The following is a 21,688-nucleotide window of genomic DNA, read 5'->3' on the forward strand; positions in this document are numbered from 1 at the left end:
GCTCCCCGAGTATATATTACATTACATTTATTTTTAAAGCGCCGGCCGATTCTGCAGAGCTGTTACGTTCATTAGAACAATTTATAAACACACACAATAACAAACTGGTGCAAAGGAGAAGAGGGCCCTGCTCTTGCGAGCTTACAATCTAGTCGGTGGTTGAGGGGGAAGTGAGACAATGGGAGAGGACTTCTTGGATGGGGACGAGTTGATCTGGTTGTGATGATGTGTTGAAGCTGTTTGTTCCGATGGCTTGATTAGGATGATGGTTGGGAGCACTGTAAAGGAATGTTGAAGGCTTCCCTGAACAGGTGGGTTTTCAGAGAGGTTTTGAAATTCACGTACGAGGCAAAAAGTCTGACGGAACGGGGAAGGGAATTCCACAGGAGGGGAATATATATATCGATTCTAGCATTGCTCAAATAAAAAATATCAGAAACCTATATGAAAAATTACACTTTTCTATAATAGGTTTTGTAGCTCTCACAATTGTTCAGTAATCACCAATGGTTGGAGACCCATGGTCTTTAGTGTTTACATTCTAGTAGGACAAGGTAAGTAGGAGTGCTTTTATAGTTGAGTTTCATTATTATCTTTATTTCATTTTTGTTATTGTGATTTTATTTTACGTTCACCCTATGCATGTGTGCATATTTATCATCATCATCATCATCAATAGGGGGAGAGCCCTGTCAAATTCCGTAGTAACCATCTTGTCTTCCCTATTGCACATCTTAAATTCTTTCAGAAGTTCTCCTGTTGTAATCCAGCTCCTTGTATAGTAATCGGCTGCAGCAGGACAGACGGGGGTCACTAAAAGTTACTGTATACCTCTAGTAATCTAATGATTTTCTCTAGTGTGCTATTTTACATCTGTGTCTAGTTAATCCTAAATAATGTTATTCTGCGAAACACCTTTTCACGGTCTGGTGGACTGTTACATATTTATAAGAAGACACCTAGGTCGTCTCAAAGGCTTGCAATCTGTTTTCCTTTAGTTAGCAATAAATTGGCTCTTTTTCTTTCCGCACCAAACACACTACAGTTCTCTACCCTGTTTTTCATCTGTTTCTGAGTATTATTACCAAGGTACAGAAAAGCAGAGCTTTAAAGCTTTCAAAAAGCCTCTACCCTACATCCTGCTTTCTTCTGTTATGTGGTCACACACGTGATTAAATGGCATCCCCATATGTGATACAAAAAGAGCATTAGCGTGTTCCAGCTGCACTAGACGATGTAGATGTCTACTTCGGTTAAAAATTCGATCTGAGTCTCTTGTTGTTATTTTTTGCATACAAGGTGTTCTTGACCTCCCTGTACAAAAATCCATAACAGATTGATGCATACATTAGTCTTCTTGCCTCTTAGGAGGATGAAAATAATGCATGAAATAAATAAATGTGCCTGTCTCAGACTGTCGAGCGTCACATTGGGCTTCCCGACCTACTACAACTTGTACAAGCGTGAAGTTGTTTCAATGCACTGAACGATCCTGGCTTTGAATTGCTCCGAGTTTAGCTCAACTGATCAAATTGATTGTGCCCTAAATCTGGTTCTTCCGACCTCTTCCCGCACACACACGCCTCCTCTGCCCTCATGGGACAGTCGGTAATTGCCCCCCCCGTTGCTGCCTCTATTACCAGACAGTCTCCTCTTTTGTCAGGTTTGTCATTTTGAAACTGGAACAAAGAGCCCGACCTTGTGGGGGGTATGCAAATAGACCTGGGTACGCGAGCCTCGATTACTGTACAAACTAATGACTATTGATAACTATATATAGTTTTACTGTTCAAGCATGGCGTACTTCCTTTGTTTCACTTCTGCAAAGTCTGTGTATGTCGCGGTCTGAATCAACGATCGACAAACTTCATGAGCTGGGGGCCGTGCGGTTATGTAAAAAAAATAAAAAAAATTGGTCTTATTACTACTGCTGATTGGATCATTTTATTGGTTGCTTTGGTGATAAGACCATTTTGCACCATATTAATTGTTTATACGTTACCCCCTTTGTGTTTAATTTTGTAATGGATGTATATTTGTGTGTGTATGTGTGTGTGTGTGTGTATATATATATATATATATATATATATATATATATATATATATATATATATATATAATCTGATGTAAATTATTAAATATTTTAAGAAAACATGATTTTACTTTGTAGGATTTAGTCCCTCCTAATCTATGATGTCATATCTATATAAGATGATGACAATAAACAATCGGTAAGGGGGGGTGTGACGTGTTCCTTTTAAAATGATTATTAAATATTAAATTGTGTACTGAATTTACAGATTCTGCATTTTTTACCTTCCGTGAGCTAGACTGTGAGCCGAGAGGATCTCCAGCCTGTGAATCTATCATATCGCTAAATACAGAAAAGATTTTGGTATGATTTTTCGCTTTTCAGTGCAATGTCTGTATTGTCGTTTGTTGCAGTGGCACCATTTGCTTGTGTAAATGTATTTTCAAACACGTTGCTGTCAGATCTTTTCGCTTTGCTGTTTCAGCACTAGTGATAAAGGGAACAGGTCACAGTGGATTACGCAATCCATTCCAGTTCTTTAGAACAGCATTTTTAGTCTACGTTTCGCAACATTTTTTACTTAATTTTAGTGTAAAAACATATTTTTTTTAATCATCTAATATAATTATGATAAATAATATCGCACCTTTTATGATAAATAATATCGCACCTTTTATGAAGCACCGGTACCTTTTTTTTTTTCTTTTCATTTGTTTTATCTATGATGGTATTTTAAAGTGGATATATCTATTGCACTTTTAGCCCTAATATGTAGAAGGAATTAATGTTGAAAACTTTTTGATAGGCAACAATAACAATTCTTGGCCTGATTTTATGTTTCAACTAGTACTAACTTTTTGTAATGTTTAGAATATTCTATTCTGTTGCTGCATCTAATGTACAAGCTGTTTAGACTGGTATCTAGCATGACCTTGAGTTTGATTTCACAACGAGGAGTGTATGTACATTCATGCTACTGTTGATTGTCCAGGCCTTTCCATATAAAATGTTGTCTCCTTTCTATTTTGCGGGGAGAACTTAATTGTCATGTGACACAAAAGCAGGAAGTTTCCAACCGACATTTTAGTTTTTGTTAGAGATTATTACTGCTACTACTCCGGAAGTTATAGCTATGCTTTCCTGTTCTTTATTTCAGAGCCAAGCAAAGACTCTGGCTGAACAGAGGAGGCTTCCCTTTATCACAGAGGATGATGACACAAATGAGGAGCTGGGTGAGTCTAACCGACCTGCGGAGACGCTTGGCCGTTCCACCAAACACTAAGCATGCCGTTGCTCAGGTAGAATCCAGAAAGGATTATGAAATGAATTGTTAGGGTGGTAAGTCGGTCCTGTGGCGGGAAGTGGTTAAGACGCTTCGGTACGCACCCTCGGCTAGGTTTTTCATGTGCATCATCCATGATATTCTGAAGGCTACTGCAGACTTGACCATGCTAATCAAAGTTACTTTAGTTTATAATAGTTTATATTTATGGATTCGCAAGCTGAAGATCTGTGTTGCCCAAATTCCGAAGACGAAACTCTAGTGGCAAGAGACAGCTCAATAAATAAATATATTGTGCGTGAAGAACATACTCAATGTTTTGAATGAATGCATGGTTCGGTGGAGCCAACTGATGCATACCTATTGATGTAGCCACAAGATCGGGACCTTAGTTAATAAACCTTATTGCCACGTGGTCATCTAAATGATCTAGAACTATGTATAATTAAATTATACAGTATGTTAGGCTTCTCTTTGCCCAGCAATGGTGGTTTAACTGTTTTACTGATGCTTTACTAAAGCTCTCAATACGTCTGGTACTAGAGAATGCCACCATGCTTAAAATAGTTCCTGGCTTACAGTCAAACTCTTCACTCGAATTTTCTTTGGTAAAGGAAAATTCCGTTTTGTCTCTAGAACATAAACATTTCCAGATCATGTTTCTGGGGAAACTTTTGAAAGTTTGTAATGAGATTTCAAAACTCTATAAACTATCTCTGGTTTTGTTTTAAATGTATACACAATCCTAACTTAAATTTTTGATCTTATTTAGAATTTGAGTGATAACCTACTGGTATGTCGCTGAAAGCCTGCACTACTGCAACCATTCACAAAATAGTACCGTATATGGATTGTTCTTTCACGGCTGGAGATCTACCTTCTTTGACATCATCCGTCCATATATGGAAAAATCTGCTGTACTGGCAAAATTTGCATATTGGGACGCAGATGATGTTATGAAATAGAAGCAGTTCAGCTGGAAAAGCAACTGCAAGAATAATCTATAAAGCAGTCATGTTTAACCAAATTATGTCAAATATAGCAACATTCCCACTGATGATTAGTTTAGTTTACTTTTGGAAAGTTCTCTGGAGTAATTACAGGCTATCATATTGGGAAGGACCGGCTTCGTCGATGTGATTAAGTGAGCATTACCCAATTCAGTCACTGCACAGCAGTCCTCTTCTACACCTGTTGGCGCACGAGTTTCTAATTGATGGTTTTCCTGCCACCTTGTTTTATAGTATATATTTATGGATTTATTTTGGACTTTGCTAATCCGTTTCCTATGTGTTCTTTTTCTTACTCAAGCTATTGGGTACGTGTTAATAGGCAATGGCCTCCACGATGAAGCAATCAAACATTTTACATCCCTGCTTCAGGTACTGAGGAAAACCTTGTGTGTTTATATCACCATAAGACGGGTTGACTAGATTTCATTTAAACTTCTAATTTCATCCAGTTCAGTTGCAGTAATTATAATCAAATCAGGTGTATAACCAGTACCTCTGTATGGGGTCCATCAAGCATGAGGGCATGGCCTCCTTGGTGTGTCATGAGTAACTACATTGACACCTGTGGGCTGCTCTTCGTGCCTGGGCCCTTGTGGGATTTGGTAGACTAGGGGACAAGGTGGCACTTTTCTGGACCTCGGCGTCCAGTGGCCCTATTGCAAACTTTAGGGCCCAGTGGGGCATGCATAGGATGGCAGAAGGAACATGGGGTGGAACAGGGCAAAGTGGGGTCCTATATTTCTTGGTTTTTACTGGGCCCTGAGACATTTTGGCTACTTTTTTGCAGCATCCAAAATAATAGGTTTTATATAAATCGCTTTTTTTTTTTTTAATGAATTTATAGTTTGCATTTTCTTGTGCAGGAGGATGGTGATCTTGTAAGTGCTATTTATGGCCGTGGAATAGCTTATGGAAAGAAAGGACTCCATGTAAGTATCGGAACATAGCTGTGATTTGAAACACTACTCCATATTGTGTAAGTGGGCATGTTTATATTGTGATAGGAGACCAAATTCACCCAAAATCTGTTTGCAATAAAACAGATCCTTAAGTGATTAGCGTTATCAGCAATCATTCATTGTGGGAACCATTAAAATTGTATGCAGACAAGAAACCGATTGGGTTGATATTTAGAAAGCGGATCACTGACCAGAAAATCCACATATGAGAATAATTGGTACAAATACAGCTTCTTTTTTTGTGATGTCACCTGACCTTAAAGCATTTCTATGTTAGGGATATTTTTTTCTGTAAAAAAGGTATTTTAATGTCAAATTCCTAATGGCCAATGTTGATCGGTAAAATGTTGTTTATTTTGCCATCTTCCTTGTCTTGTGTTTCATACCTCGTTGCTGTTTTCTTCTAAGGACATAAAGAACGCGGAGCTTGCCTTGTTTGAGCTCAGCCGAGTAATTAGCTTGGAACCTGATCACCCAGAAGTATTTGAACAAAGGGCCGAAGTGAGTATCTGCATATGTGCATATCTGTTGAGCAGCATGGACCAAGAAATCTTGATGGATCTTCTAATTTTCAGACCTTCTTCGTATAAGTGAAAGTAGATACAACATGCTACCAAAGCAAACGCTATGAAGGTTTTAATCTTCTCTTGAGGTGAAGTTGAGGAAAATTAATGAGCTACACCAGGATTTTTCTTCTGTCTAGATATTGTCTCCCTTGGGTCGGATCAGTGAAGCATTAAGCGATCTCACCAGAGCTATTCGATTACAACCATCAGCCAGGCTTTACAGGCACAGAGGTACTCTCCACTTTATATCAGAGGTGAGTCAATTTAGATTTATCCCAGAGAATCAAGGTGGTTTTTTTTCATCCCATCATAATAGCCGGGCTATAACTGTGACACCATAACAAAATCAACCTAGGTCAACAGGCCTTATGCGTAATCTCCATTAAGGTCCTGCACACACTGAACTTTCATGGTGTGACAAGCTCCCATGTTTAGACGAGCTGCACCATGCTCCTGTTGCCCCCAAAGGCCTAAGCAGGTGTTCACGTTTTGTTGTACCTCAAATCTTAACAGCAGTGCTTTTGTGGCAATTGCCCGCTCCGCATTTTTTTATTTTTCTTACGCGAGTGTTTACTCGGCTGCTGTACTGTATCTCAATTGAATGGACCTGCCTTGTCGTGACAGGACTACGTGGCAGCACACGAAGACTTCCAACGTTCACTTGAGTTAAACCAAAACCAGCCAATTGCCGTTTTATACAAAGGTTTGACGTTCTTCCACAGAGGTCTGCTGAAGGTAAAACATGGACACTTTTTCCTATTGGTTTTTATTGGGTTTAAATATATTTCCAAAAAACATGTTAGAATTGAATTACCTATATTTGCAAGGGGACGGACAAGATTTCAGCTTTCCAGTTTTCGGTTGTCTTGCTGTTTTCCATGCACCCTACGTCAAGGGATGCCAACCCGTACAGAATGCAATGCCGGTGGTAGTCCTAGGAGTCGGAGGCTCTGTAGTATTCCAAAATCCAGTACTGCTGTTTAGCATTGTTTAATATTAGTGATTAAAGATACAGAATATAAAACGCAGGAAGGATGCTAGATACTAGATCCTAGAACATTTTTTCCTTGCGTTCCCGAAAGAATATCGGTCTGTGGACGTTCTTGCTTCTTACGGTTTTCTTATGTAGACGGCACCAGCCATCTGTGGATGTTTTGGTGCGGTCAAGGTTCATGCAATGCATTCTGTGGGTTGTGGCACACATTGTGAACTACCGCTTTTTGTATGTTCTAGTGCTTTCATTAGTCCGTTACGTTCCATCAAAGATTTGTAAAATAACGTGGCCAACAGAGAGGCCCAAACTACTAAGGCTCTGCTTGGTAACTCCCAGATGGTTTACATGTCGGTAATTCTGTCTATAACTTAATCTTTTTCCTAATATTACATTATTTCCTATAACTTTCAGTAGCTTTTGCTAATGAATAAAAACTTTTTCAACTGTAAGTTTCAAATTGCATTGCCATGTTTAATACACAAAAGGCAAAGGCAGGAACTGGGTTATCATGAAAGCGTAGTGGGTTGTATTTACTATGTACATAGGCTCCGCTTTATATTATATGCCAGCCAGTTCTTTTTCGCTAGTACGGGAATGCAATCTGGTTAATGTATTCTTTTGGTACGTTTTGTGTTTTCTCTATAGGAAGCCATTGAATCGTTTAAAGAAGCACTGAAACAAAAATCTAACTTCATTGAAGCCTATAAGAGCCTCGGTCAGGCATACAGGTAATAATTTCACACCTTGCCTCTAGTAATTTTGTATATAGAAAAACAAGCTCGTAGCTCAGTACCCCACATGCTCCGGGGTGTACATCGCCTGGATCCTTGAAAACATTTTGATATTTTCAGACGGTGCTGATTTCTGTGCAAAAACATGCTGAAATAAGTTTCCTTACTGTACCAGGTCTATGTTTGTGTATATTTATTTTGTCTTATAACTTTATTTGCTTTTTTGCTGCTTTATATATACCATCGGATCCTAGAGAGCTTGGGAACTTTGAAGCAGCAATGGAGAACTTCCAGAAAGCCCTAATGCTAAATCAGAACCACGTGCAGACTCTTCAGCTGAGAGGCATAATGCTTTACCACCACGGAAGCCTGCAAGAGGCATTAACCAACTTTAAGGTTTGTTCTCTTGTGTTTTTATGTTCGATCCATGCCACACTGTCATGTGCATAAGGGATACAGAAATTTAACATTGTTTTCATTCATAGTGTTGCTTCCTTCACCTCTATGGACCAAATCCCATTGATGCCGACGGGGCCAGTTAAAACCCTTGCTAGAACTGTCTTTGGTCTACTCGGATGTTTTGCTTAACTGTTGTATCTAGTTACGGGACAAACTGTGACCTTACAGTTTACGCAATAAACACAAAACTTGTGCCAGAAATCCTGCAGATGATTGTGCATAAACGGTTATTTGTGGCAATGGTCTGTGTTTGTCCTTTTGCATTAGAAGATTACTTTCTTGCTTAATTGTCACTCGAGGTTGTTTTCCCCAAACCAGGAGTTTGCAGGAGGGTTGAACATTTTATGTAATGCATTACAAAGGACCAGACCCGTGTGTGTGTGTGTATGTGTATATATATATATATATATGTGTATATATATATATATTAGTGTGTGTGTGTGTGTGTGTGTGTAAATCAGTTGAATATAGCAGGGTGGAGGGGGATCATAAAGCTTGGTGGAGTCAGAGAATCAGAGAGTTCATCCTGTTGCAAACTCCCAACTTAATGAGGACACCTCTCATGCTTTTAATAGCGACTAAGCATGAAACTTCCAACCTCTCCATTTTTATTTTGAAGGAACCCCATTAATTGCTGGATCTGGTTTGTCTAACATGGCCTGTTGTGTAATTAACATTCCATGCCTTTTGTCCATGTATTTCATCCCCAGAGATGTCTCCAGCTGGAGCCGTACAATGAAGTGTGCCAGTATATGAAAGGCCTTAGTCACGTCTCCATGGGCCATTTTTACGAAGGAATAAAAGCTCAGACTAAAGTCATGTTAAATGACCCTCTCCCTGGTCAGAAGGCAAGCCCAGAGTATTTAAAAGTGAAATACTTGAGAGGTGAGTAGAAAAAAAACAAAAAAAACAAAAATAAAACTACATGCATGTGTCTGATACATGGTCACTACTGCAATCAAACCCATTGGCGAGGAGCCCATCTGAGGAAAAGGATGTTACTTGGTGAAGATATAAAATGTACACATCCTAATATCTCTACTGGCTTATACCCTGGTCATAATCTATGTGGGCTTTCAAATATCTATCGATAAATGCCCAATGCATGGTTTTTTGAGCCAAAGTTTATAACGACTAATACTATGTACTGAACCAACGTGATATCCGTAATACAATCCTCGATTAACCCCAGCACTACATAGAAAAGGAATAAAAGGATGCTTGATTTTATTATTTTCCTGCTGGGGCACTGAATACCAAGTTTGGAAATATGCCAAAGATTATTACATGGGTTATTACATGGACGCCCTGTTATAGAGTGTGGCAGAGTATGCTGTAGAAGTTTCAACGTGTGTTACGACTAGTATTCTTCTCAAGCAAGAAGGGCTGAGCTGGTCCGTGTACAGAATAAGGGGGTTTAAACATGCATGGAAGAGGCATAAAGCTGTCCTGGATCTAAGAAAAGCCTAAGGGCTAATCAAAGATTAAGTCTGTACAGCAGCAAAATCAGGCAGTCTAGATGTCCCTAAAGGTTTGTATCTGCTGTCAAGGTCTATGTTTCTGGGTTAATACAGAGTTCAACTGGGAGGCTTCAGAAGTTTCACAGATTCAATGATATATTATGCATGGCCTGACTCACTGGCTCGTTATTTCATATCAATTACTTCTCTCTATATAATAAAGGGACCGAACCCACTGCAACTCCCCAAATAATGGATAAACCCAAAGGGCGGATTATGACTTAATTCTTCTTGTGCCCAGATAAGGAAACTATTACGCTTGTAGGATCAAACTCCTAATTAGCTGATAATATAGGTCTTGTTTTCTGAAGTGTAACCTTTACAATGCATCTTGAAAATGTTTCTTCATAAATAAGCAGTATATTGGATGCACAAATAATGGGTTTTATGAGTTTTCACTTCTCTCTGTTTGGTTTTCGCCTCTCTGTGGCACACAGAATATTCACGGTATCTGCATGCGCACCTTGACACCCCAGTTACAGAATATAATATCGATGCTGACCTGCCTGGAAACTTTAAGGACCACTGGGCCAAAAATCTGCCTTTCTTAATAGATGATTACGAGGAGCAGCCAGGACTACAGCCTCACATAAAGTAAGTTATCTAATATTTTGCATGCATTTATCTCGTTAAAAGAGCAGACCATATGATGGTAAAAAGCAAGATAGAAAAAAAATCTATATATGTTCTTATAATAATATATTATTATTTATTTTTCCCTTTAGGGATGTACTGCCTCAGAATTTTGAAAGCTACAAGCCAGAGATACAGGAACTGGTGTGCGTAGCGGACCGTCTTGGGTCTCTGATGCAATATGAAACCTCAGGATTCCTACCAAACAAGAGGATTCATAGAGGTAATATGTTGATTTGCATCAGTGAGCTGAATAGGTTAACTAACATTCAATAAATCTCTCCATATTAACTATGCATTATACGGGTCCCTTTCAGCTCTCCTAGCAGGAGAAGTTGACTCGGGCTGGCCCATCATAATGATAATGGGACGCTGAATTATTCATCTCACCGCAAAATCAACGGTTACATATACCTCTCAAAACATATGCCATTGAGCTTTAGCGAACCATTCCGAGCAGGTACAATTGGTGGAATACTTTGTTTTGGTTAACGTGTTAAATATGAGACATCTGTGTCTTCACACTGTAAAAAGTTTCTTTCCTTTTAAATAACCTTTACATCCTTAATCAAGAGTTTTTATCAACTCTGGCTAACAGTATAAAATGTACAGAATGAGATAGGATAAAAGGCAAGGCTATTAAGACAAAGCCAAGGATACATTAAGTATTGAGGTTTTCAAGCTGGGAAAACTTGTCAGACTATATGGATCTGCCACCTAAGCCTATGTTTAATTGTGCATTTACAGGTTAGTCCATATTCCGATGCCTTTATGTATCATTAGCACTGTGTATCCTAAGACTCTTGCGTGTCTCTCATTTCCAGCGATGGGTTTGGCAGCCCTGGAGGTCATGCAGTCTGTGTTTAAGACATGGACCAATTCAAAAGTGCGAGTTAATGGGAAGACCAGACTGATGCAGTGGCGCGATATGTTCGACATTGCCGTTAAATGGAGAAGGTACTGCTGAATGCAGACATTGCGGCTTCTTCTGATGTTTTTAAATGATGTTCTCTTTCTAGTGGTAAAAGAAGATGGAAACAGTAAAGAGATGTTAACAGATTCTTTTAACTGTTTCATTTTGAATAAAGGTGTTCCTACCATAGGCTGTTTGAACATTTGATGATAGTGGATCTGTTTTGACAGGATTGCTGATCCAGATCAGCCCGTGTTGTGGTTGGATCAGATGCCCACTCAAAGTCTTATCAGGGGATTCAACAACCACATCAACTTAATCAGGTAACCCTTCACAGAGCCTTGTTAATGCATCCATGGTTGTGTAAATGTTACAATCAGTACCTTTGTAAATGAGACATGGTGCCTTCACGGTTTTTATCTTTTATCTATATAGCATCAACAGACCCCAGGGCTCCTATTCTATAATAACAACTCATGGTTGAAAGCTTCACTGGGGTGTATACAATATAGCACATCACAGTAGTTTAATAGAGAGAAAATACTACTCAACGGAAAATTCATGGTGCTCTCTGCAAGGAGGTTACCACCACCATAAAGGGACCTCTCCTCTATCACGTGTATTAAAGTCCGTATGATCGCTGGAATATCCCTTTTAAATGACGTGAGAAAAGTGGTTCATGCTTTCATAACTTCTTTTTCAGGGGCCAGGTTATTAACATGAGATACCTGGAATACTTTGAGAAGATTTTAAGCTTTATAAAGGACCGGATCCTTGTATATCACAGGTATTTGTCTATGAATGTGTTAAATCTGTTAAATAATTGTACTCGGGCATTATCCATATTTTTAAAACGCCAATCACAGGCCGCTTCAGTTCCTTACTTTGCACACTGGTTCAGCTTCACTCATATTAAGTGTATGTGGACAATTCTTGTAATAGAACGGTTAGTTATAATTCTGGGCTAGCAATCTAACACAATAAGGGGTATCTTAATGAAGCCATTAGAATAACTTATATAGCGCCAGCAGATTCCATGTTACAACAGAGTCAATAAAATGAGGCGGTTACGCTCTTGCAAGCTTAAAATCGGCTATTGAGGGGCAAATAAAACTGTAGGAGAGGACTGCTTGGAAAGGGATGAGTTGATCGAGTCAGGATGATCTGTAGATATTGTTGATTGTTCAGTTGGCTTGATTAGGATCATGCTGAGAGCGTTGGGAAGAAAGGTGGGTTTTCAGAGAGAAATGGAGAAAGTCTGACAGAATTGGGAAGGGATTTCACTGAAGGGGTGCAGCAGTGGTGGAATCCTGAATACGGGAGTAAGAAGAGGTATTAACGGTATGAGAATGATGCAGCTCATAAGTGGAACAAAGAGGGTGGTTAGGGGTGTATTTGGACAAGATGGTAGATGTCCAGGGGATGCACAGCTGTTAAGGGCTAACAGGGTTGTCAGGGTAAGAAGTTTAAATTTGATTCTGGAGGGTATGGAGAGCCAATGTAGCGATTGGCACAATGGATCAGCAGATGAGGAACTGTGACAAGAAAGATTAGTCTAGCTGCAGTGAACCACCAGAAAGTGCTTTCCTTCTGATAATATCAGAAATACACTTATCACTGTGGTGGAGTGAATAGGGAGCACAGGGGCAAACACAAGTACCTTCCAAGTCTTTTTTTTTTTTTTTTTTTTTTTTCTTTCTTTTTTTTCTCTTGTCACAACGCACAGAATCATCTCCCCTTTTCTCTCCTACCCATTGGCAAGCTATGCACATTTCTTTGTCAAATGTAACATTTGTATAACAGTTATGATTTAGGAGGAAGAAACACACCAATAAGAAAAACACTCCCATGCTAGGTGAATATGTTGTTGATTCGAACCGTTTATGGGACCTTCTTAGTGCATCATCACAGCATTGGATTTTATGAATGTATCACTTCATTTTGTCTTTTTGTGTATTTAACTGTGTCAAAAACAAACCTTGAAAGGTAAATTAAAGTATTTAAATAGTGTTACGTATTCCTTTACTCTTTCTTCAGTGCCAATAATCCAAGAGGACTTCTGGAAGTTAAGGAAGCTCTAGAGAAGGTCAACAAGGTAGAAGATCTCTTACCAATAATGAAGGTATGATTTCCACATTCATACTGGTCGCTACTCAAACATGACAAGAATGTTCTTAATAGTCTAATTTTATTGTTTCACAAAATGCAAATTGAATGAACAGAAGAAAAAGCTAAATCAAATCTATATTTGGTGCGACCACCCTTTGCCTTCAAAACGGCATCACAGTCTACTATAATCAAGATGGTCAATCCCCATTACCTGGTGCGAAGCCGGTATATTAAACAATCGATCTTCTGGAAACGTAACTTTCAAATATTTTTATAAAATACACGATTCAACCATGTTTAAAGAATGGTTTGTAAGTTTCACATAATTTTTGTCATCCTTCTGCCTCATGCACAGAAACCTGTTACAAATAACTCTTTCTGGAGGGAAGGGGGTACCTTTTGTCAAATGTTACAAATAATAATTATAAATCTTGAAAAATTCAAACATATAGCTATATATTTTCTTTTAAGTATTCAGTGCGTGGTTCTTTTAGGTCCACCTGGTCACATGTAAATTAATCACACACTTTTGGTTTTAGCAAATAATATATCACTTAACTGTTCATCCCATAATCTAACAACACTTATATCTTACTTCCTGAAAGCAGTTTAACAGCAAAACAAGAGATGGGTTTACAGTGAACACAAAAGTCCCCAGCCTCAAAGATCAAGGGAAAGAATATGATGGATTCACAATTACTATAACAGGAGATAAGTAAGAGACACCTTCTGTATCTGAACCCCCTTTTACCTTTATATGAGGCGTTCCTGTATTTCGAGCAACAACACACCAACCTTGTATTTTTGCCTCCAATAAGTAGAATTTCCATTAGTTTTCTTAAAGATGATTGTTTAATAATGATGCATTGCTCGTTGGTTTTGATCACTATCTGAGACTTTGGGGTATATTCATTAACCAGAGAGCATTTAGACATTTTACTCCAAATTATAAAGAGCGACCCTCTGTGATCTTCTCCAAGAAGACTGCCTGGCTGAGTTGGCCCTGCATAATACATAACTAATGTAAAAAAGAGTTTTTGAAGATTTAAATATAGATTATACAGAGCAAGCTTAGACCTTGGTGTTGACATATTTGCCAATGAATTCAGGGAGTTGAGTTTACCTGTCCTCAAACTCCCAGGTTACGGAATATACCCCTTATGCCAATCTACAATGCACCTCAATTTAGGACAGCCTTTGTTTTCCACTGCCCCTGCTTAACATATAAAATATATTTCATAAATTGCCAAACGCAGGGGTACTTGAGCAATTAACTCATAAATGAAACACCAAGAACAATAATGAGGAGTAAATGAAACATCACCTAATAGAGTATGGAAATAGAGGAAGATCACCAGACATTGAAACACCCAAGGTACTAGACATATAATTTATCCTATGTGTGGAGCACCATTACCAATAGACTTTTTAATAATTTCAATTTGCAGACCAAGTTATCCATGACGTGGGGCCAACTTGGACATATGTGCAGGATAAACTTGATGGAGTTGTCCTAATGTATAAAGTGGGTGGAACGTTAAATCTGCATCTCTTCCTAAACACTTGTGCCGTGGTGAATAAACCCCTTAGACACGCAGACGGTTAAGGAATTTTGGGTATCTACTGATAAGAATAAAATAGTTCCTTTTGCATAGTAGTTAATGTATCAAAAACCTTTTCCAGGCAATTTAGTAAAATCGGACTATCCAGTTTGTTCATTTTAAATGGCTTCTTAATATTCTGAATAATTGCATTTCTTGTTTTTGAAATATCTTACTTCCCTAAATTGTGAACGGTGCTTATTTTTCAGAGTTGGCAACATACTGTTCTCAGTAGAGACTCAAACAACAGAGGATAGAACACAATTGTACCATGCAGAGATTGAAGTTCTTTATAAGGATCTTACTGCCAAAGGAAAAGTGTTGGCTCTGTCTACCGAGCTTGGAGTGAGTTCTCTTTTGTTCTTCGGGGAGAAAACAAAACGATTTTGTAGTCCCAATATAAATACCAAGTGTTTCAGATTAACAATTTCATCTGGGCTATGCAAATGGCTTCCTTATGTTTCCAGTGGGCACAATTATTCACTTATTTGCTTTTGTATTTTCAAATACTTTTACGACTTTTAATTTTCCTTCTTAAGTCATCAGTCTCTTGTTTGTAAGACATATTGACCAGCGTGCGCCTAGCTTCTTCCTATTATTTATTTATTATAAATCTGGGTAATAGGACAGTAAAGTTGTCATGATTTTATAAATACCATATTTGCTATATTATAAGACAAGGTTTTTTTCAGAACAAATGCTCTGAAAAATAACCATCATCTTATATTCAAGGTCGTTTTATAATCTGACCTCAAATAGAGGTCTGACTAAAGACTAACATCCGGATGCCCCGCAGCTCTGCAGGGGACCTGGATCTTCCTCTCTGGCAGCCGGTGGATGTCTGCACGATGCTTGCAGGCAACCTCCGCTGCTGCTTGCATTTCCGCTGGGGCTTCTATGAATGAGCGCCGGCATCACATGACGTTCCGGTGCTCATTCATAGAAGCCCCGACGGAAGTGTCGGCAGCAGCAGAGGTTGTCAAAGGAATCTGAAGCGTGGGGGACAAGTCTAGGGATGCACTGGTAAGTCGGGAGAGGGTAAGAGTGGCATATGGGGGGTATAATGGTTTTCTGGAGGCAGAGTGGCATATAGGGGTTAAAAGGCATATCAGGGAGGCAGTGGCATATAGGGGGTTAAAAGGAATATCAGGCAGAGTGGCATATAGGGGGTTAAAAGGAATATCAGGGAGGCAGAGTGGCAAATAAGGGGGTATAAGGCGTTTATGAGGGCAGGTTGGCAAATAAAAGAAATAAAAATGATTTTTTTTCTCAATCATAGTTGTTATTAAATATCAAAAAATAGTTTACATGAATTAATATTTACTAGTATAACTTTTTTTCTTATAGGGTAATCTTGTATTCAGGCTTTTTCTTGTTTTCCTAAATTGATATTCAAATTTTGGGGGGGGGGGTCGCCTTATAATAATAGTCTTATAGTTACATAGTCTTATAATCGAGCAAATACGGTATGTATACGTGTGTGTGTTTACATACCACTAAACCACATGTTAGAGCAACCCACAGTAAAAAAAAGCCCTCCCCTGCTTAAATCTATTTGATAACTGAATAATGCATGAGATTATTTTCTACATTCTAGGAGGCAGATGCTGTATGCGAACTGATTATGTCACTGGTCTATTACTTCTACAATTTAATGCCCCTCTCACGGGGATCCAGGTGAGTATATTCTAGCAGTACAATAAATAGTAGTAAAACGTTCATTGTCATTGCCCATCCTCTTTGTACCCAAAAAACGTTCTGAGAAATGAGGCACAAAAAGCACACATTTGTAATTTCCAACTATATATATATACTAGTATTAGTAAGTTTTTGGTAAAACAAATGGTTCATTTAAACTAGCAATAGTTTTAAAAACTGTTTGTCATCCCATTAAAAATGGTTTCCCCTTTAAATGAACCGTTTGTGTTATCAAACGTAATGGAGTTCCATTATTTATACAGACACCGTAATCTGGGATTGCATTTAATGTTTTTGTGTACCTATAGCAACCTTGAGGGGTGTCTACATTATTCTCAAAACTATAGGCATAGTAGGAAATTATAGTTTATGTCAATCTTTTAATTTCACACCCAAAAAATGGGAGTTCCTCTTTAAAAATGCAGTGTTTTTAAAAGATGGGTATCCCTAACAGCTTCCCATACTTTGATCTCTTCAGTAGTGATTGCCTAAGACATCAGAAAGCTGGTTTCATCTGAAAAATATTATTCCCAAAGCTTTAAAGGAAAATTCATCTGGTGCACTGTTTTTTAACTCTGGGGAATGCGATATATGCCAAAACAACTAAACTGGGGGGGGGGGAGCCTAGAGATTTAACAGCTGTGTTGGAAAAAGTTCTTTACATGCGTAAACCATGTGATGCATATTGAAGGTGATGGATATCAATGTCATTGTTTTTTGTGTGTTTTTATTGTTTTCTCCTTCTAGTGTCGTAGCATACTCTGTAATTATGGGTGCTTTGATGGCTGGTGGAAAAGAGGTGTCAGGGAAAATTCCTAAAGGAAAAGTAAGGCAACTGTTTTTTTTTTCCCTGCTGTGATTTAACCAGATCTCTGCACCCAACCTTGAAAAGGCTGTCTGCTGGGAAGGCTACTTGCCCCTTCCCAGTAACTAATATATATTTACACACACACGCACGCTCCCTCACACACTCACACATACTCATTCTCACACAAACACATGCACACTTATACTAACACACGCTCACACATACACATTCATGGTAACACACAGTTATACCTATACACTCAGGCTAACAAATACACACTTAGACATATGTACCCTCACTGTCTCGCCCCTGGCTGCCTGAACCGTCGAAACAGCAAATGGCTGTCATGCAGATCTTGTGTGTGTGTGTGTGTGTGTGTGTGTGTGTGTGATTTCTGGTCTTGTCGTATCCCTTAAATATTCGTATTGTAAGAATCCCTGTGTAAATTATTGACGCTATATAACTAAAAGGTAACAGTGATAATGAGGAAGTAAGATATCTTTCCCCACTTTATACACATATAATGGGTTTTTAGGTTTTTAGCACAAATACCTTGCTTATTTGTATCGGTAAACACACTTGGGGTTTAATTAGTTTAAATTTCATTTTAAAATCCAGGATTTATGGACAGATCTGCTTTAAAGTGGTAACTCGCTATATGCCATCTCTGTAACATTATGTCTGTGTACCACATTCTAGATGAGTAACTGCTTAGTACATTTCTAGTGTTAGTACTACTAGTACCAGCAGTTCACAGGGTATAATTTTTTTACATTTATATATTTATACCATATGTTACCACATGGGGGCACGCATGAGCATAGAGATAATTGGAGGCATTCAACATTAGGCATCATAATGGACAGCAGCACTGATATGTTGTTGAAAAACAGGCAGCGGCATTGACAGCTCTGTCCACAGAGATTGCCCTATTCTTAGTAACTAATACAGTTTTCATGAGAGCAACTCACTGAAAATAAGTTTGCTGAAGTTTGAAAGTACTTTTTTTTTTTTTTTATCAAGAAATGACTTGTGTACAATACAATGTTACACCTCTGTTCACCAAATAGATACTCATCCTAACAAAGCAAAGATATGTGGTTTTTTTAAAAAAAATTGAATTTTGGAGTTGTGGCAGCTGGAGAGGTTCTGTGTGTGGCTCGTGGTTAAATTTACTAACTATGAAGTGCACTGGTGAAATATGTTTGTTATACGGTATTTGAAATGCGAGTCCTGGCGCCGGTGTCATTCTGCATCTGTTCTATACAGAAAAATATGTGAAGCTGAAGAAGTGCAGAATATGATAGTGCTCTGGATATCATGATATACATTTTCTGCAACTGCTGAAGCCACATATGCTTAAAATAGCATTAAACCGTAGGTTTAAATCGCAGTTATATCAGATCTCAAATAATAAAGAAATGTTGATTATTTTTTTGAAATGGAGGCAGTTTTTTGGGGTTAGCCTTAGCAAAATTTGATATGATTAAACAATATAGATCACGTTTTTGTGAAGGGTAAGAAGGCGGTGTAGAGGAGCTATGGCTAAAATCGTTAATACAGCATGACTTACAGCAGGGCTCGGCAAACCCTGGTCACCGTGGCGACTAGAAACCACTCCGTATATTGCGTGTGTGTAAGTGTATGGTGTTGGCATGTGTGTACATGAGTGTGGAATGTTAGCGTGTGTGTGTGACGTGGTGTTTGTGAGCATAAGACGTTGGCGTTTATCTTTCTGTATAGTGTTAGTGTGTACAAGTGTAAGAATAATGGTAAACATACAGCTGTTTATGGTGTAAAATATTCTTGTCATGAAGGGGTTACCAACAATACTGTACTAAGTGGTGCACCACTGAAGAAAGGTGTGTCATGTCGTAATGCCCCAATACACATCCTTTAACTGCAGACCAGGGGATAATAAATTAAAATGAAAGCATTGGGAAGATAAAAATCCCTTTTTTTCCCCTTAGATCCAAACCAAATTTGTTCACGGACCATTAGGTTTATGCAGTTAGTGATATTGGCCATGACTCTGGTGAATATTTAACAAATACAGCCTATAAATACATATTTAACAAATAACGGCTTTCTAAATCTCGAATTTATACACTAGCATTACTAAATAAAGTATATGGATTTGTCATAGAGCTGGGCTGTACTTGCCTAAGGCTAGTCCTGCAGCAAGTAAAATTCATAGGTGTCCTGTTTGGCAATATGGCAGCCTTCGTTTTTTCCATCTATTATTCACCTGGACCCAGTCTCTCCCACTAAAACTGATTTTAATGGTTGCTAGTATTTTTTCATACTGTAGCAAAGTTGGCCTTTTTGGGAAACAAGTATCTGCCGTAATGAGAATATTTTTTTGTTTCTTTTCTTGAATAAAATGACTTTGAATCCAGGGCTGAACATAACGTGTAGGATTTTCTAGTGCCCTAGACGAACAAGGTCGCTAGAGCCCCAATGTCGTCAATGCATCACAGCCAGCAGGATTTTGGCCAGTTTGGATAAAACCAATTCTGTTTAGAGCTTATTCTAACAAAGAATGTTTAATGTAATTATTGCTTATTGAGGCATAATGGTTTGTTTTATGTTTCCAGCTTGTTGATTTTGAGGCAATGACCGCACCGGGAGCAGAGGCATTTACTAGAACTGCCAAAAGCTGGATGAATCTTAAAAGGTAAGCCCAAAAACAGGACTTTGTTATTTGTATTGGCATGGTACATATCGGTAGCTCTCTTACTGGCAGCCTGAATGTCAAGAGACAAACACTAGGAAATCGTTTAGTTCACTGCAAGGTAACACATGCTAGTACTCCATTGGAAGCTCCATTGGAGCCCAGTATGAATATAGCATGCCAAGGCTGCCACTGAAAACAAACCCTTATGAAAAAATTACTGCAGTTTTTCTGAAGTAATACTGCAGTTTTTTGGACATGAAAAAACTGCAATACTGCACATTTACTGCAGTATTACTGCACTTTTACTGCATTTGTACTTCACTGTACTACAGTTTTATTGCAGTTATTTTTGTACGGAAGTACAAATGCAATAAAGCTGCAATACATTGAAGTACAACTGTAGGTTTGCAAAATAAAAAAAAAGTGCAGTAAAACTGCAGTACAGTGAAGTACAAATGCAGTAAATGTGCAGTAAAAGTGCAGTATTGCAGTTTTTTCATGTCCAAAAAACTGCAGTATTACTTCAGAAAAACAGTAATTTTTTGTAAGGGAAGGGCCCTGCAAAGCATATTCAGTTCCTCTACCCATTCATAACTCAGTCCCCCCCATATATCTCTTTTGTTTCTTTTTCCCATGTTCTCTTTCACCCTTCTTGCCCTTTCAAATCTTCTCCATTTTGTTCTCACTTGTGTGCTGGCTTAGGAACTTTAGCAACACAACAGACTCAGCTTTAAGGGACGCTATTACCATGTGCAGATGTTCACCCAGAGCTTACTGTAGGTCAGCAGACCTCTTCATGCACCACGTTCATGGAAACTCTCCTAGGGTGTACTGTTTCACCACATTCCCTGATGCAAATAAGGGCTTGGAGATGTGCCTTGGGTGGATGCCCCAGCTCACCACCTTTTGGGACTTAGCCAGCCTGCAGTTAATGTCTCCTTCTGGTGGATCGCACGCTTTCCATCCAATATATGAAACATATAAACTTTTTAGAAGGTAGACCCAGACCTATGGAAAAGAGAGAAGCTGGCTGGAGCCCGTTGCGACAGAACTGCATGAGCTGAATAACAACAAATTTTCTAAAATGCTCACTTAAAATACTTTATTTTATTTTGCAGTTTGCCTTCTTCGTATAAGAACCTTCCTTCGGTATCCGAAACCTTTCCAACTCTGAGAACAATGATCGAAGTACTGAACACAGACTCCTCTTCTCACTGCCTCAAGACATTTTGATGACGTCTATTTATACAAGCGACTGGCAGGGACCTTTTGCTTATTAAGTTATTTTTATTTTATTTTTTTCAAAAAATGTGCAATTGTGAACAAATCAGATCCTTTACCACTTTTGATACAATTTTTTTTTTTTTAAATGAAAACTTGAACTGTTATCAGAGGTTTTATTTTTTTATGGACCAATTAAAGTAGAGCCAGCCCAAATTATATTTTGGAAGTTACTAATGTGAAATCAGTTTTAAAAAAGCTATATATCGGCCTCTGGTAGATTGCTGGTTTTGAAAAAAAACTTGATTTTATGTCCAGTCTTTTAATGTTTTTATTATTTTTTAAATCTGTATTTTTGGTGGAGGGTGTGAAAATTTTTAAAAATGAACAATTAACGTGCATGTTTACAATTGAGCAAACTTGATCAAAAGTATATAGTATGTAGAGGGCCAAGTGCCGTTCTGTGTTACTA

General features: G+C 38.4%; 1 protein-coding gene across 1 annotated transcript; it reads left to right on the forward strand.

The window, feature by feature from the left end:
- Nucleotides 1-520: 520 nt before the first annotated feature.
- On the forward strand, nt 521-21,228 carry LOC149289896 (tetratricopeptide repeat protein 13). Its single transcript, XM_089490153.1, has 23 exons — nt 521-554; nt 2,301-2,395; nt 3,189-3,264; nt 4,626-4,696; nt 5,191-5,256; nt 5,695-5,787; nt 5,990-6,106; nt 6,477-6,587; nt 7,492-7,574; nt 7,832-7,973; nt 8,747-8,921; nt 9,994-10,150; nt 10,282-10,412; nt 11,014-11,146; nt 11,333-11,425; nt 11,806-11,889; nt 13,140-13,224; nt 13,817-13,926; nt 15,022-15,157; nt 16,410-16,489; nt 17,258-17,336; nt 19,916-19,995; nt 21,114-21,228. Exons 1-23 carry the CDS (start codon nt 521-523, stop codon nt 21,226-21,228), a joined length of 2,346 nt encoding a protein of 781 aa, XP_089346279.1.
- Nucleotides 21,229-21,688: the final 460 nt, after the last annotated feature.

This window comes from Sceloporus occidentalis, unplaced genomic scaffold (genome assembly GCF_023333645.1).
Source record: "Sceloporus occidentalis isolate IW3139 unplaced genomic scaffold, rSceOcc1.0.p SCAF_42, whole genome shotgun sequence".
Taxonomy (NCBI): domain Eukaryota; kingdom Metazoa; phylum Chordata; class Lepidosauria; order Squamata; family Phrynosomatidae; genus Sceloporus; species Sceloporus occidentalis.